The sequence below is a fragment of the Hemiscyllium ocellatum genome, chromosome 35 (assembly GCF_020745735.1).
Source record: "Hemiscyllium ocellatum isolate sHemOce1 chromosome 35, sHemOce1.pat.X.cur, whole genome shotgun sequence".
Taxonomy (NCBI): Eukaryota; Metazoa; Chordata; class Chondrichthyes; order Orectolobiformes; family Hemiscylliidae; genus Hemiscyllium; species Hemiscyllium ocellatum.
The window spans coordinates 18,435,239-18,453,124 of record NC_083435.1 but is presented as its reverse complement, the minus strand read 5'-3'; the positions used below and the strand labels follow the sequence as shown (position 1 = coordinate 18,453,124).

Below are 17,886 nucleotides of genomic sequence, written 5' to 3'. Positions count from 1 at the left end.
GGGGGCAGACTGTCCAGTTGGGGTCTGGGTTGGAACAGGCTTTGGAGTTGGGCCTGGGACTGGGTTGATGTCAGGGTTCAGAGTTCAGGTTGGGGTTCAGGCTTACGGTCATGCGTTCATCCTGTACTCCCCCTGAGATTTTAATCTCAGTCCGGTCTCACCCTGTCCTTGTGGTGGTTTAGATAAACTTTATCTTAACACCGGCCCACACCCCAGCCACAGGGTATTTAACACAGTGGGGGACGGGGGGAGGGGGGCAAGCTGTCAGTAAAGCCCCTCACATGGGGTATTTAACATGAGGGGATTTTAGTAACACCCTCACATGGGGTATTTAACACAAGGGGATCTCAGTAATGCCCTCACATGGGGTATTTAACACGAGGGACTCTCAGTAACCCCCTCACATGGGGTATTTAACATGAGGGACTCTCAGTAACACCCCTCACATGGGGTATTTAACACGAGGGGATCTCAATAACACCCTCACATGGGGTATTTAACATGAGGGGATCTCAATAACCCCCTCACATGGGGTATTTAACACTAGGGGATCTCAATAACACCCTCACATGGGGTATTTAACATGAGGGGATCTCAGTAATACCCCTCACAAGGGGTATTTAACATGAGGGGTTCTCAGTAACACTCTCCCGGGGGTATTTAACACAAGGGGTTCTCAATAACACCCTCACATGGGGTATTTAATACGAGGGGTTCTCAGTAACCCTATCACAAGGGGTATTTAACACAAGGTGGTCTTAGTAATCCCCTCATAGGGGGTATTTGACACGAGGGGTTCTCGGTGCTGTCTGAACTTGCGGATCTTATTTTCAGGGGAAGCCCCTGGATGGTTTGAACCTGTACACCCTCCCCACGGTGACAAAGGAGGATGAAGGGGAATACACGTGCACTGTCTATGATTTCAACTACAACGCCAAGTCAGCTGTCAGGTTCATCCGCGTGAAAGGTAGGCTCATTCCCCTGATTGGACAAGTGGTATCGCGGCTATGTCACCGGCCTAATCCCCCACCCACCCCCACCCCCAAGAGATACGAGTTCAAATCCCACTACAGTTACCAAGGGAAGTTAAATTCGATTGAAACAGGAAGCGTTAGAACCCAGCAGGTCTGACCCCCACCTACAGAGTGGGAGCAGAGTTTACAATGTGCATGTGACACAACTCCTCTTCGGCGTGGAGCTATAGTGCGGTGTTTGTTTAGCATAGGGGGTGATAACCATATTGAAATACAGCAGTCTGGTTGACAGTGGGTAAGGCCTTCAAGAAGATATTGGTTGGTTATTTGGATTGAAATGGTGTGTCGGGATTTGGGGGAAGACAGGAGATTGGCACTAGGCACCGTAACAAATTGGTGGTTCCGTAAAGATTGGACCAGTCCCTGCTCCTGTGAGGAAAGGCCAATGGGGGACTTACATCATGTTAACTGTTGAGGGCTCTAAGGTCAGTGGATGGCGTGCTGGCTCAGTGGTTAGCTCCAGGGACCCGGGTTCAATCCCACCCTCAGGCAACTGCGTCTGTGTGGAGTTTGCACATTCTCCTCCGTGTCTGCGTGGGTTTCCTCCGGGTGCTCCGGTTTCCTCCCGCAGTCCAAAGATGTGCAGCTTAGGGTAGATTGGCCATGCTAAATTGCCCGTAGTGCTCAGGGATGTGCAGGCTTAGGTGAGTTAGTCGTGGGAAATGCAGGGTTATAGATATAGAGTGGAGGGGGGGATGGTGGTCTGAATGGGATGCTCTTCGGAGTGTTGGCGTGGACTCAATGCTCCCACACTGTGGTGATTCTAACAGTCCTATCTGAGAGACAGCATCTCCAGTAGGGCCAAAGCTTGCTTTGAGAGTAGTCAGCCTGGATTGTCTGTGTAGGTCCAAGGAGTGGGACTCAAACTCACAAGCGTCCGATTCCAAGACCCTCTCAGACACTTTCCGAGTCACTCTCAGTGCTGCTGTTTCAGTGACAGAGCCCACCCGTTTGTTCACTAAACCGAGAGGTTGAAAGCTCACCTCTGGTCAAACCACCCTATCGGAATGCTGAAACCACGGGGAACCCCCTTCTGAGAGCAGACGGAGAACATCTCACACAAGAGGGCTACTGGGTACAACAGGTGAGATTATACGCTAAAGCTCTGTCAAGGATGATGTGATCCCTGCTCAGGATAAAGCTATTGTGAAGGCTGATCGGCGGATTGCTGTTGCTCCTGGATTCTACGGCAGAGTGGCTCCAAGGTCTAGTTTGGCAGCAAAGCATTGAGTTGAGGTTGGAGCTGGTCTTATTGATGAGGATTACAGAGGAAAGGTCGGTGTAGTTCTCTTCAACTTCAGAAAGGAAGACTTCTACGGAGACTATTCTGAAAGAGGCAGAGAGAAAGACTAAAGGAGCAGATCCCAGAGTTTAGGGCTCAGGCATGGTTTTGAGTGTGTGTGTATGTGTGTCTGCGTGTGTGCGTGTGTCTATCATTGTGTGTGTGTGTGTGTCTGCGTGTGTGTCTATCAGTGCGTGTGTGTGTGTGTGTATGTGTCTGTGTGTGTGTCTATCAGTGTGTGTGTGTGTGTCTATCAGTGTGTGTGTGTCTGTGTGTGTGTGTCTATCAGTGCGTATGTGTGGGTGTGTGTGTCTGTGTGTGTGTGTGTGTCTGTGTATGTGTATCTGTGTGTGTGTATGTGCGTGTGTGTGTCTACCAGTGTGTGTGTGTGTCTACCAGTGCAGGTGTGTGTCTGTGTGTGTGTTTGTGTGTGTATCTCTGTGTGTGTATGTGCATGTGTGTCTGTGTGCGTGTCTATCAGTGTGTGTGTGTGTGTGTGTGTGTGTGGAGGGGAGAGGTTGGAGGTGGGTTGGTTGTGGTTGTGGGGTCGAAGGATGTTAGGAAAGGGGCGAGGATGTGAAAGACGAGAATTTAAGAAACGAGATGTTGCTGAAACACGTGTCAAGTTGCACCCACAGATTTGTTATTGCTCGCACGGTTCTGAGTTAACTTTTTGTTTTCTGTTTGCACTTGCTGCCAGCAGCAAAAGAAAACGACCAGTTCAGTGAAGGAGAAGGTAAGAGACCCTTTAGCTTATTAAAGATCCAGGGGTGGAGGCCGGTCTAATCCACTGGTGTCACAAATGAGACCGTTACAAACCAGAATGAGTGTTAAATGTGACGATCCCACGCCCGGCTCTGGGTACAGTGCTGACGGCTAGATTACTGTCTGGCCTCATGGCGAGGGAAATGACCGAATGGTATGATCGCTGAGCTGTTAATCTAAAAACCCAAGTGATGTTCTGGGAACATGGGTTCAAATCCTGCCACGGCAGATGGTGGAATTTGAATTCAATTTTAAAAGTTAAGTCTGGAATTAAAAGGTTTAATGATGACCTTATCCATTGTCTGGAAAACCCCATCTGACTCACTAATGTCCTATAGGAAACCTGCCTGGTCTCCAGGTGACTCCAGACACACACTCTAGTTGACCTTTAACTCAATTAGGGAGTGGGTGATAAATGCTCTGCTTTGAACCATAGAATCCCTACGCTGTGGAAATAGGCCAATCGGTCCATCGGATCCCTTCTGACCGGCAGAAGAGCATCCCACCCAGACCAATCCCAACCCTGTATTTTATTTCTGGCTAACCCCCCCAAGCCTCCACATCCCTGTGACGCTGCCGGACAATGTAGCATGGTCACTCCCCCTAACCCGCACAGCTTTGGATTGTGGGAAGAAACCGGAGCAGGAACGTGCGAACTCCAGACAGACAGTCAACCTGAGGCTGGAATCGAACCCGGGTCCCTGGTGCTGTGAGGCAACAGGGCTAACCACTGAGCCACCTTGCTCCAATACCTTCAGCACTGTGCCCAGACCTGGCCCTGGAGATAAACATGGAGCACTGGGGACAATCTCTTACAGTCAATTCTGAGAATTCTCATTTTCTCAAAGAGACCACGCCCCCCTTCTAAACCCCAGAGATTTTCCAATCTCCACATCGCGGGACCACCTCCTCATCCCAAGGATTAATTTAGTAAACCCCTGCTGGACAGTTTCCAACGCAAGTGTATCCTTAATTGATTTTGGTCCCATGACCGAAACTCTGCACAGGACCCCAGACCCTCTGAGTGAAGAAAGTTCCCTTCACCCCGGTTTGAAATGACCTACCCTCTATCCAGAAACTGTGACTGTGGTTTTAGACTCCCCACCCAACATCCAGTGTGTCCAGCCCTGTTAGAATTAGTGTAAGGCACTGGTGAGGTCATGGCTGGTGTACTGTGTGCAGTTCTGGTCACAACGTTACACTAATTAATCTGGAGAGGGAGTATACCTTGACGAGAATGTTGTCAGGGGCTGGAGAGTTGTTGCTACAAGGAGGAGGTTGGAGAGGTTGGGGGCCGTTTCTCTTGGAGGTGACAAAAGGCTGAGGGGTGACATGATTGAGGTACAGAACACTGGGAGGGGTAGAGGTGGAGGGGACAAGAAGAACCTATTTCCCTTGGCAGAGACTTCAGAAAAACCAGGGTTCGTAGGTTCAAGCAGGATTAGAGAGGGGACGTGAGGAAGAGCTTTTTTTACGCAGAGGGTGGTGGGTGTCTGGATTTCACTGCCCGGGTTGCCAGTGGAGACAAAGACTCGAAACCCTTTTCCGAAAATAACCTTGATCGACACCTCAAGCTGCAGGGAGGTGGGATTAGATAGGGTGTCTTTGGGTCTGCATGGACAAGATAGGCCCCTTCTGTGTGGTATCGCTTCTATCTAGTCTTGTTAAAACCGAGTACAATTAGGAGCAGGGGTAGGACATTTGGCCCCTTGAGCCTGTCCCACCATTCAATATGGCTGATCTGATTATACCACAATCCTGTCTTCTGCTGATATCCTTGCAGCCCCTTGTTTGTGAAGAATTTGTCTTAAAAATATTCGAGCAGACTGTCTCCATTGCATTTGGAGGAAGAGAGCTCCAAAGCATTTGCTCCATCTCTGATACAAAAGGCATCAATCCCTTATGTTTAAACAGTGAGCCCTTGTTGGCGTAGGTTGGTGGAGAGGGGGGAGCTACAGGTTGGCATGACTATAAGGTTGGCATAGACTGTGATGAACGTCTGGTTAAATAATATGTGAGGAACAGCCAATGATGTACAGTACACAATGGCATCCTGTGGAGTGAGCTGACAGGGATAGCAGCTTCAGGTGATGTGGCCAACCCAAGGCGCAAATTGGGTGGCACGGTGGCTCGGTGGTTAGCACTGCTGCCTCACAGCGCCAGGGATCCCGGTTCGATTCCAGCATCGGGCAACTGTCTGTGTGGAGTTTGCATATTCTCCTGCGTGGGTTACCTCCAGGTGCTCCGGTTTCCTCCCACAATCCAAAGACGTGCAGGTTAGGTGAATTGGCCGTGCTAAATTGCCCATAGTGCTCAGGGATGTGTAGGTTTGGTGCATTAGTCAGAGGTAAATGTAGGAAAATGGGTCTGGCTGAGTTACCCTTCAGAGAGTCGGTCTGGACTTGTTGGGCCGAAGGGCCTGTTTCCACACTGTAGGCATTCTGGGATTCTACTAAATAGGAGAAAGTGAGGACTGCGGGTGCTGGAGATCAGAGGCAAAAAGTGTGGCGCTGAAAAAACACAGCCGGTCAGGCAGCATCCGAAGAGCAGGAGGGTTGATGTTTCGAGCATAAGCCCTCATCAGGAAAAGGGGCAAATAGTCAGGAGGACAATGTCATAAATGGATAATTGAATTTCAATGTTAACTTTCACAATCCCAGGAAGTTTCCGACGTCCTCCTTCAGACATTGAAGTTTTGTCTTTAAGTGTAATTACTGTCGAGCCGTCAAAGAAACAGCGGTCAAATTGCACACAGGAAGATCCCACCAGCCATTAAGAAACCGACCACATTTCGGTGACATTGGTAAAGGAGTAAATGTTCGCCAGGAGACAGTGAAGCCCTCGCCTGTGAGACCATTTATAACAACCTGGGAGGAGAAATGGGGATCCCCATTATTAACATCAACACCTGAAAGCCTGCAAATCTGCGCAGTGTGCATCTAATCTTACAGGGAAGCGTCGGCCTGAACCTAACAGAGATGGCAACGCTACCCCATCGGCCTTACAGCTGACACCGTGATTAGACTGGGGGAAGAGGTATAGGACAAAAACTAAAGTGGCGTGGTGGGAGAGGGAGCAGTTGTAAAGGATCTTGCTCTGACCTTTTTACTATTTTCTTCCTGAACAGTATTTCCAGCGATTGCCAAAGAGAGTCATTCTGCAGGTATGGACCTTGTCAAGGGCATATCCATTGTCCGAACTGAATCCTACTGGGGCACTGATTATTCAGTATGAGTGAGGGTGGCGGGCAAGAGTTTAAGGCAGGCCGGGGGAACATTGCTCTTTTAACACAGGTGTAACCTACCTGCAAACCATCGGCTGACAAGTGAAGTCCCGTTTGTCCGTGACTTTCACTCACAGGAACTTTCTAACCCATCATTTCTGGAATGAGATATTTTATTACACCCACATCGGTTGTGCGGGTTTAAAGAATATGTAATTCACACTTGGTGCTTTCTCTGTCAAACTTTACCCGATATTGTGTTCTCCAAATCCTACTGTGCCCCTCTTTGTACTGTCTCTGTTCCACTTGCTCTATTCTGTACCCTCTTTATTCTTCCTTTATCCCACTCTACTCTATTGAGCAGTAACTGCACCCCACTTGCTCCCCCCACCCCGTATTTCACTCTACCCAGTTGATCATCCTCAAAATCCACTGCTGAAAATGTGTTGCTGGAAAAGCGCAGCAGGTCAGGCAGCATCCAAGGAACAGGAGGTTCGATGTTTCGGGCATAAGCCCTTCTTCAGGAAAGGGCTTATGCCCGATTCTTGAAGTAGGGCTTGTGCCCGAAATGTCGAATCTCCTGGTCCTTGGATGCTGCCTGACCTGCTGCGCTTTTCCAGCAACACATTTTCAGCTCTGATCTCCAGCATCTGCAGACCTCACTTTCTCTTCAAAATCCACTGCACCTCATTACCTCCTTTCTCTATCTTAATAAATGCCATGTTATTGCATTTCTTTGTTGATATATCACATTATCTATACTCCATAAATGACTATCCCCAATGAGTGGTATTCCATATTCCACTGTACATCAATCTCTCATTGTTTAGCTCATATCACATTGCTATTTATTGCACACTCTCCATTTCCTGTTGCTGTTGTGATCTCAGCTGATCTTATGACTGGACTGTAATAGATGGTTCACATTTTGTTTTTGGTTTTAGCAAGGTGAAATACAAACCTCCAGATTCAAGTTCAGCAATAAAACAGAATTTTATGACACAAAAGAAATGGAGATAAAATTGAATAAACCAAGCCATGTGTTTAAAGGTTTTGAAATGCAGGGTAAAAATACAATCCCATCAGTACAAAAAACACTCCTTTACAGTACTCAAATAGCAGAGAGAAATCTCTTCTCTTTCACACACTGGGTTTGACACAATTCTTGGTAATCCAATAGTCTTGAGAATCTGATGGTCTCTTCTTTGGTTTGTCATGTAACTGAGCTTAGACTTTCTCAGCTTCGTGTAATCCCTTCAGGGTTTTAACCAAACATTTAGAATCTAGAATGTTTAAACCCTTTACACTGAGGTAAGTTATTTTTTGACAAGTCTAAACTATCCTCTCCCTTCCTCACATCCAGCATCAGCCTTTTGAAGATCTGCCCAGTTGGAATTATTTATTTCCCCAAAATCTATGGGTGTTTCCACCAACCAAATAAAGGCAATATTTACTGACACCAAAACTGTAGGGAAGGGCCTGTGGTTTTGCACCAGGGGTTAGTGGTGGGGAAAGGGATGTTGATGCAGGATTGTGAGGGACTCCCAGACTGTGAAATGTAAAGGGTGCAGGAAGCAAGGTTCGGGGGAGGGGGGAGTGGGGATTCAACAAGGTGAAACCAGAACCCAGGAGATGTTAGTGTGAGCAGAGACCAGGATACAGGAGGAGGTGGCACAGGAGGGCCGAGGAGACAAGACACCCACCCCCCACCCCATCTCCCTTCCATGTCCCCCTCGGCCTTCTTACCCCTACCGCATTCTTCTGCTCTCTCTCCCTGGCCCCCTCCCTCACCCCTTCCAGCTGTCCCCTTCCCCAACCCTGCTCTATTTCCTTCCCCCTCCCTGGCTCTCTCCCCATCCCCATCCCCATCCCAGGTCTGTTTTTTTTTATCCCACCTCTCTCCTGCCCCACCCTAACCCCACCCCCAATGCAGTTCTCTTCCAGATCCTGATCTCCTCCAAGCTTCCCTCCTCTCCCCGGGATCCTCTTTACCTCTTCCCTTCCCCCACTCCACCACATCCCCCTGGAATCTGCACATGTGTGACTTGAGGTCGCACATTACCAGCATGTGTCGATATCAGCCTTCTCTCTGAAAATTAATACACTTCATTATTTCACTGTTTACATAGTTCACTCGCTCCCGATGTAAACAAATACCTGTTACTCCAAACCTAGCTCTCTATCAGACATTCTTTTTAAAAAAAGACATCACCATGGCTACAAAAGTACTTACAAGTTGATCATTCATCCTCTTCAGACACACAGAAAACCCATATGCCACTTCTTCAAAATTCCAAATTCCAAACTCAAAACAAATGATATTTAAATATATGGAAATCACACAGCTTAAATCACAGTTTTATGCTCATCAGAGGTAGATCTGTCCCAATTATATTCAAAGTGTTGTGTCATTCATTGCCGAATATGTATCTTCCATGTCCAAAAGTCTCCCATCATTCACTGCCTGAGGACTCTTTCATTGCCTCTCAATAACTGCTTGAAGAATGAACCCAGAATACTGACAACAAGCAAGTATCACAGCAAGCCAATAGAGATCATGTGTTGGAAAGAGGTTTTGGAAAGAAATGGGGTCTTAAAGGAGGAAACGAAGATTGGGGGGCTGCTGAATGGGTTTAGGTTGGGAATAACAGAGTACGGGGTGCATGCATGTTAAAGGCAAAGCTGCTAATGGGGGGCGAGTGAGGGGTGCTCTATGGGGACACACTAAGAGTTGGGAAGGGGGTGCTCAATTGGAAGAGGTCAGTCATGGGACCAGTGAGAGACCAAAGTCCTGGGAGTGAATTAATGGCAAAAGCAAGGGTTTTAATAGTGCACCCATTCCTGTGTGACTTGATATGATGTATTTTTCAGATCGTCATGGGGAGTCCAAAGTCCTGAATAGGGATGCCATGATTATTGGAATCCTGGTGACATTAATGGTCGTGGCTTTCTTAACCAGTGTCGCATATTACCTCTGCTACTACAGGAAGAAGACAGAGAAGTAAGTCAACATTCCGTATTTCTCCCACAGTGAAACATCCCTCCTGTCCTTGTCTTCAGGCTGGCATAGAATTACACAGCATTTACAGGACAGAGGGAGGCCATTCGGTCCATCTGGCCCATCCTATTGTTTGTGCTCCACACACAGGTGTTCATATCTAACCCTTTCAGCCACTACTTATTGTCTTTCTCACTCACATAATCAGCTAGATTCCTCCCCATTCCAACCTCACCTTTTTCATTTTTAAAAAAAATGTATTCTCGGAACATGAGGTTTCGCTGGTATTTATCGTTCAGCCTGAATTTCCCTTACTGAAAGGTTATGTCGGGGGCAGTTATCCTCAGTGTTTGGGTCAGACAAGGTAATGACAGCAGATTTTCTCTGAGGGACATCAATGAACTGGAGGATTCATGACCTTGCTGTAAATTCATGAATGACTGAGACCAGCACTTCATTGCAACTTCAGCCAAATTTAAATTCCTTCAGATGTCGCGGTGGCGTCGGAACCCACTTTCGACCCCCAGCCCGTTAGTCCCGGCCTTGGGATTCCAGGTCTCGTGACCTTGCTGCTGTGCAACTGCTTCCCCCCCATTCCCTGCCTGGAGTGTAACCGTAAAATCAATCATTCGGTTCTTGATGGGGCTTCCATTTTTGAGCTAACACCCCAATGCAATGGTGCGGCCAATAGTACTACTGTGACAACAGAGCTAAAATAGTCACCAAACATTCAGATCCCTCTACACCCTGACCCTGTGCCTGGATCCACAATCCCCTCTGAGCCCCACAACCTTCTGCGATCTCAGTGCTTCTCCCCAGCTCTGGCCTCTCAAGATTTTTATGGTCCCTCTGCTAGAGGGTGTGCCTTCAGCCACTGAAGCACCTGAACTCCAGGACGCCCCCTTCTCAACCTCCCTCCCTTGCCAGCTCCCCTTCCCCCTCCCTTCGAAGCCAACCATTTGACCACACGTCTGTTCCGCTGGGGGGGTGAAAATAGCCACAGCAGGGGTCAAGACACAAACACCAGAAATGGCTGGAAAAACTCAGCAGGTCTGGCAGCGGAGAGAAATCAGAGTTAATGCTTCGGGTCTGGTCACCCTTCCTCAGAACTCTGAGGCCAAATAGCCACTGCTCCTGATTCACATGTTTGTGACCAACCTGTCTGTATTCTCAATTCCTCATGTGCTGCTCAGAGGCACAGTGTCCTACAGCATGGAGACAGGCCCTTCAGCCCAAACTGGTCCATGCTGACCAAAATGTCCGACCACGCTAACCCCATTTCCCTGCACTTGGCCCCTATCCTTCTAAACCTTTCCTATCCATGTATTTGTCCAAATGCCTTTTAAATGTTAATGTACCCACCTCAATCACCTCCACTGGCAGCTCATTCCATGTGCGTACCACCCTCTGTGTAAAAAAAGTTGCCCCTCAGGTTCCCTTTTTATTCTTTCCCCTCTAACCTTAAACTGATGCCCTCTAATCCTTTATTCCCCAACCCTGGGGAAAAGGCTGAGTGCATTCACCCTATCCATGCCTCTCATGATCTTATACACCTCTATAAGATTCCCCCCACCCAGTCCCCTAAGTTCTAAAGAAAGAAGTCCTAGCATGTTCAACCTCTCTCTCTATGACTCACTTGCTGAGTACTGGCAACATCCTTATAATTTGTGCACTCTTTCCAGTTTAATAACATCCTTCCTATAGCAAGGTGACCAAAACAGAACACAATACTCCAAATGCAGCCTTACCAATGTCCTGTATAACTACAACATAACTTGCCAACTTCTGTACTCAATGTCAGTCTTCCAAACACCTTCTTCACTGCCCTGTCTCTCTGAGATTCCGCTTTCAGAAAATGGTGTACCTGAACTCCAAGATCCCTCTGTTCCACTACACCCCTTAAGGATCTACCATTCACCATGAAACTCCTTACCTTGATTTGACTTTCCAAAATGCAAGGCCTCACACTTATCTATATTAAACTCCATTTGCCATTCCTCGGCCCACTTCCCCAGCTGAACAAGGTCCTGCTGCAATTTCTGAGGGCCTTCCTCACCGTCCACGATCCCCCCTATTTTAGTGTCATCAGTAAACGTAATAATCATGCCTTGTACGTTCTCATCCAAATCATTGATATCGATAACAAACAGTATGGGGCCCAACACCAACCCCTGGTGCACTCCACTAGTTACAGGCCTCCAGTCTGACAAGCATCCTTCCACTGTTACCCTCTGCTTTCTACCATCAAGCCAACGGTGTATCCAATTTGCTGGCTGCCCCCCAGATTCCCTGCGATCTAACCTTCCAGAACAGCCTACCATATGGAATCTTAGCACAGGCCTTACTGAAATCCATATAGACTAGGTCTACCACTCTGCCCTCATCAACCTTCCTGGTCACTTCAGCAAAGAATGCGAACAGATTTGCCGAGGCATGATCTCCCACACACAAAGCCATGCTGACTGCTCCAAATCAGTCGTGATTCTCAATAATTGGCTTACAAAGGCTGGTATCGCTATAATGTGGAAGGAATTGACCAGAACCACAGCACTTATTTCCAGACTGCCAAGTACCTTAATTTCGATCACGCTAGTATTTATTCCCCTGCTCCCCACTCCATGCACTAACACTGCCCTTTGTGACTCAGTGTGAAATTGTGTTCGGGAAGCACTATCTGAAGTATCTGGGGATAGCTTGCTATGTTAAAGGCACCGTCAGAGCACGTGAAGGTCAGAAGCAGGAGCAGGGCTGAACCATTCGGCTGATCCACTGCCTCAGCCTCACCGAATTCCCCTATCCCCTGGTCCCCCTGAGAGACTGAAAACTGGCCCATCTCAGCCTGAGAGATCCTCAGAGATGGAGGACTCACAATCCTCTGGCAGAGGGCGGGGAACAGAGAGTTCCACAGATTCACTATGTATTTTCCTTTCTGTGCTGTAAAAAATGAGGTCTGCAGATGCTGGAGATCACAGCTGCAAATGTGTTGCTGGTCAAAGCACAGCAGGCCAGGCAGCATCTCAGGAATAGAGAATTCGACGTTTCGAGCATAAGCCCTTCATCAGGAATAGAAGGGCTTATGCTCGAAACGTCGAATTCTCTATTCCTGAGATGCTGCCTGGCCTTTCTGTGCTGTGTAGACATGAGAGATGTTCCTGACTCACAAGGGAGTCAAACGTTCATGGGGATGGCAGGGGGAGTAAGGTGGGAATGATGACACATGACGGGCTGAAGGGCCTTTACTGTACAGTGGAGAAGAGACGGTACGGTACAGTAAAGACCCTTCAGCCCGTCATGTGTCATCATTCCCACCTTACTCCCCCGGCCGTCCCCATGAACGTTTGACTCCCTTATTAGTCAGGAACATCTCTCATGTCTACACAGCACTGAAAGGAAAATGGGTGGCACGGTGGCACAGTGGTTAGCACTGCTGCCTCACAGTGCCAGAGACCCGGGTTCAATTCCCGACTCAGGTGACCGATTGTGTGGAGTTTGCATGTTCTCCTCGTGTCTGCGTGGATTTCCTCCGGGTGCTCCGGTTTCCTCCCACAGTCCAAAGATGTGCGGGTCAGGTGCATTGGCCATGCTAAATTGCCCGTAGTGTTAGGTAAGGGGTAAATGTAGGGGAATGGGTGGGTTGCGCTTCGGCGGGTCAGTGTGGACTTGTTGGGCCGAAGGGCCTGTTTCCACACTGTAAGTAATCTCATCTAATCGAATCTCAGACTTACAAATGAATCTTTCAAACCCCTTTCAGTCAGTGAAATCAGCACTGCCGGATTATTACAGTATAAAAGAGACCCCTCTGCCCATCGAGTCTGTCCCACCTTACCCTCCCCATTAAATGTTTCACTCCCTTGTCCCAGAACCTATCTAACACAGCCTTTTTAAAAAAAAAATCAATAATCCTACCTCTGTACCAAAAAAACCCCAAAGGTACCTCTCCTGAGGACGTTCAGCCCTTTCAGCTTGCGTGTCCATCCCTTGAACATATCCAACAAACGTGTAGGAGAGAATTCTGCTGTGAGCCCATATCAGTGATTTATCCGGGACTTATCCCAGAGTTGGACTCTCCGGCTGATTCCAGGTCCTGGAGGTTGTGCACTGTGGGTTTTCCCCTTCCGCACCCCCCAATAATAGATTCATGGAGATATACTGCACGGAACCGGACCCTTCGGTCCACCTCGTCCATGCTGACCAGATATCCCAACCTAATCCAGTCCCATTTGCCAGCTTTAGGCCCACAGCCCTTTTGACTCTGACGAGGTGGATGGTTATGAGTGACTGTACACATCATGGAATCCCTACCCTGTGAAAACAGACCTTTTGGCCCAACAAGTCCACACCAACCCTCCAAAGAGTATCCCACCCATACCCATTCCCCTACCCTATTACAGTACATTTACCCCTGACTAATGCACCTAACCTACAAATCCCTGAACACTACGGGCAATTTAGCGCGGCCCTTTCACCTGAGCTGCACACCTTTGGACTGGGGAGGAAACCGGAGCACCCGGAGGAAACCCACACAGACATGGGGAGAACGTGCAACTCCACACAGTCAGTCGCCCGATGCTGGAATCGAACCTGGGTCCCTGGTGCTGTGAGGTAGCAGTGCTAACAACTGAGGCACTGTGCCACCCTATCTCTCTCAGGGTGGTGGACAGGAGCAGAGGAAAGGGTGAGAGTGCGGGGCAGTTCCCACTGGCCTTTTCCTCCAGCCTTTGACACCACACCCTCACCTGTGTCACTGAAGATACAGCAGGAGATGGGGGAACCTATTGCTCTCACGCTGGGGATGCTAACCTTTCAGGTGTCCAGAGACCTCAGTCATGGATCTCATTGCTGCCAGTGGGATCCTGCTGTGCCGCGAGGCAGCCACACCTTTTCCGCACTACAACTGCGGCTCACTCAAAGTCTTGTTGTTCAGGAGGACCTGATGGTGAGCTACTAGAAGGACCATTGTCCTGTACAGGGAACTTCAAAAATGTTTCAGTAAAATGTCGTGTGTGTGTGTGTGTGTCTGTGTTTTTGTGTTTGTGTGTGTGTGTGTCTGTGTATGTATGTGTGTATGTACGTGTGTGTCTGTGCATGTGTGTGTGGCTGTGTGTGTGTGTGTGTGTGTGAGTGCGCGCGCGCGCGCATGCACATGCATTTGTGTATGCTGTTTTAAGACTCACCCCATAGAGGCAGCAGCAGCTTTAGCAGCTTTGCTGTGTTGGTATCCAGTCCGGGTTGGGGGGACAGGCAGAGGTGAAGGGGCTCGCGCGTGAGGTACTGCTGCCTAGTCTCATCAATGGGGAGCAGACTTAGCAAGTGCTCACTGTGTCAATCTCATTGAACTGATGGGGGCGGGGTGGGGGAGACTTCAGCAATGCGGCAGGTCCCTTACACACCAGTGTGTTTCTGCTCAGAACCAAACCCTGAGACAGAGGGAGGGAACAAGGCAGGCAGAGTGAGGGAAAAGGAAACTTCAGAAAACTCCCAGCCCCAGAGGTGAGGCACTGAATCAATTAACCGAATAATGTCTGCCCATCTCATTCGGATAATCAAAGTTCCTCTGTACTCTGATCATGGCCAACCAATCAGCACCCTTTTCCACAGGCTTTATAAACCGATGTTCCCTTCGGGATTTGGCATTCTTGTGTGTGTGTCCTGAAGAAGGAAAAGATGAAAACTTTTGAGTGCAGCTTTTTGTTTCTCTTCAGTCATACTCAAGTTCTGTCCTGCGAAGCCACTACCTTTTAATGAAACTTTCCACGAGTTTAGCTAATTCCCTTTTTTGTTAAGGCAACCTTTGAATGATTTAGAGGAGAAGAGTCCAATGGATCCAGGGAATGTTCCTCCGACAGTGGAAAAAGTCATCGGAGAGGTGAGTCACTTTAATCCGCAATGGAATTGTGTTTTTTATATTTTCTATTCCCCTCGGTCTTTTTTTTTAATTTATTCATCATGGGATGTGGGCATCGCTCGCTGGACCATGGTTTATATTTAAAGGAAATACCTGATAGCCCAGAGGGCAGTAGAAAGATCAACTCCATGTAGGCCAGACCAGGTAAAGGTGACAGATTTCTCTCCACAAAGAACGTTAGTGAACCAGATGGGTCTTTTTTTTTAAACTATCAGTGATGGTTGCTATGGTGCCAGCAGTTTCCATTCAAAGTTTTCTTGTATTGAGTCAAAACTTGACCACGTGGGATTCAAACCTACTGCTCCAGTGAGATTACCGCCCGCTCCATTTCTCCCACTGATTGAGTTGCCCTCAGCGTCCATTCTTTACAATACTGTACCTCATTCATCTATCTCCTCTGACCTTCGGCCCTGTCTTTTGGACACCCATTGCTTACATTCCCTGGGGAGACTGAACAGGCCTCCTCCAATGCCACAATGAACCAAACTGCACATCAGAGGAACAACACCTCATCTTCCACCCTGGGCAACCTACAGCCTGGAGGACTCAACGTTGAGTCCTCCAATTTCAAAAAGCCTCCCTCCCCATCCCCCATCTCCCTTCCCAGCCCCTCCCCCTCCCTGCCATTGCTCCCTGCCACCATTCGGATCCATCCTTCCCATTAACCAATCAGTCGTACCCTTTGCCTCTCCCCATCTCAGCACCCTAGCCCCGCCAACCCATTTATCTGCAGCTCCCCCCACAGCCACACCCCCAGTCCTGAAGAAGGGTTACACCCGAAACATCGACTTCCCCACCTCCTGATGCTGCCTGGCTTGCCGTATTCTCCCAGCCTCCTGGCTGTCTACCCTGCACCCTAACTATGACCATCTCCCTTCTTTAGTTCTGACGCTCGTACCCTTCCGATGGATGTGACGTTGGGTCAGCAGCTTCAAAAACCTCAGCCTGTTGTGCCCTTGTAGTGGGGGGGGAGGGGGTTGGTATGGTGTAGGTGCCAACGTGCTGCTGGTATTGCCCGAGTTCACACACCATCGGTGATTTTCTGACAGACATTCGGCTGCTTTACATTGAGTCGCCAACATTTGCCTGAGTCGCTGATCATCACTTCAGCACCCACGTTGTCTGCAGCTCATTTGGGGCACCCACACCTACCCTTATGTCAGGGAGTCGGGTGTTCCAACCCGACTCCAGAGCCTCAAGCACCCTTGCAGTGCACTGAGGGAGGGCCGCATTGTCGGAGGCACCGTCTTTTCAGACAAATATTAACTCTTTGGCTGAAGATCCCATTTCCCCCCCGGTTCTGAAGAGGAACTGGGGATTTCTCCATGGTCTCCCTGCCCCTGTACTCACCCCTCACACACCACCACGAAAGAATATCTGCTCTCCATTGCATTGCCATTTGCAACAGAGCTGGTGTAGCGCAAACAGCAAAGTGCTACCCAGGCTGTAAATCGGGAGCGCACTGAGGTTGCAAAATGAATGCAAGCTCTTAATTTCTTTTATCTCAGGAATGATGAGCTTCCAGGTCTCGCCGAATCTCTGCTGGAAAAGGATTCTGAACATCGTGACATCACGGACAGGCAGAAAAACGCCAAAGTTAGACAGATCAGAACCTTAAACCTCTGTATTATAAAATAAAGATTTTAATTTCGGTATCTCAATGCTATTCAACATGAAACCTCCAATGTCTATAACCTTACTGTAACAATTATTGGCCAAGTCTCCACAGGACAAGTTGGACCTGTCTTTTGCACTACTATTTGTAGATTGTTTGCTTAAAACTTACTTCTCTATTTGAACAAAATAAAAGCTGCTCATTTTGCTACCCAGTATTGCACCCCTCTTCAGTCTGTGTCCTTGTGCGATGTCCTTGCTTCCTATCATAGGGTTAGACGCCAAACAGATCCTGTCTAAAAATCGCTGCACAGTCAGTGCAATTGGTCTGTTACAGGGATTAATGGTGGAGAGGGCTGGACCACTGCTTTGCATAATGTTTAAAACCCAAATAAAGTTATCGCTTTTCAGAGTCATAAAGAGTCCTGCAGTCATTACAGAACAGATGAAGACCATTTGGCCCATCAAGTCCATGGTGGAAGTGGGTACTGCAGATGCTGGAGATTAGAGTCAAGATTAGAGTGGTGCTGGAGAAGCACAGCAGGTCAGGCAGCATATGAGGAGCAGGGAAATTGATTTTTCAGGCAAAGGTCCTTCATCAAGTCTATGACCCATCTTCATAGAGCAATATAGTCAATCCTCTTCCCCTACCCCCACAAGTTTATTTCTGCGAGTGCCTATCTGATTTCCTTTTGAGTTGATTCAATCACTTTTGTTTGCTACTAAACTGGCCGGCAATGAGATCCAGGTAATTACCGTCATTTCATTAAAAGAAGATTGCCCACCGATCTTTCTTGCTCAAAACCTTAAATAGGACACCCCTCGTCCTTGTACAACTGTTGGTGGGTACAGCTTTTCTTTGTCTATTGGGTTGAAACCTATCATATCTTTTTGTTTAATCGCTCTTAATCTTCTTCAGAGAGAGAGCCCTAATTTCCGTGAGGAAATTTTATCTGTGCCTGCTCAAGGCATTCACATCTTCCTTCAAGTGTGCTATACAGAACTAACTGTTTTGAAGTGAGTCTTGGATTATGTGATGACCCAGTTGGGAAAGTATGGCGATAC

At 48.2% G+C, this 17,886-nt stretch overlaps 1 protein-coding gene across 3 annotated transcripts in view; it reads left to right on the top strand.

Moving 5' to 3' along the window:
- The window catches only part of LOC132832538 (CD166 antigen-like), a 54,149-nt gene extending 37,113 nt beyond the window's left edge, over positions 1-17,036 (top strand). The window contains exons 8-13 of one of the 3 annotated variants that reach the window (XM_060850625.1): positions 835-967; positions 3,020-3,052; positions 6,209-6,244; positions 9,176-9,305; positions 15,087-15,168; positions 16,716-17,036. In XM_060850625.1, coding sequence (XP_060706608.1) covers positions 835-967; positions 3,020-3,052; positions 6,209-6,244; positions 9,176-9,305; positions 15,087-15,168; positions 16,716-16,721 — 420 coding nt within the window. In that variant the 3' untranslated portion in view covers positions 16,722-17,036. Of the gene's footprint in view, positions 1-834; positions 968-3,016; positions 3,053-6,208; positions 6,245-9,175; positions 9,306-15,086; positions 15,169-16,715 lie in introns of all 3 variants that reach the window. The other 2 variants (XM_060850624.1, XM_060850626.1) reach the window with 2 other exon arrangements.
- Positions 17,037-17,886: the final 850 nt, after the last annotated feature.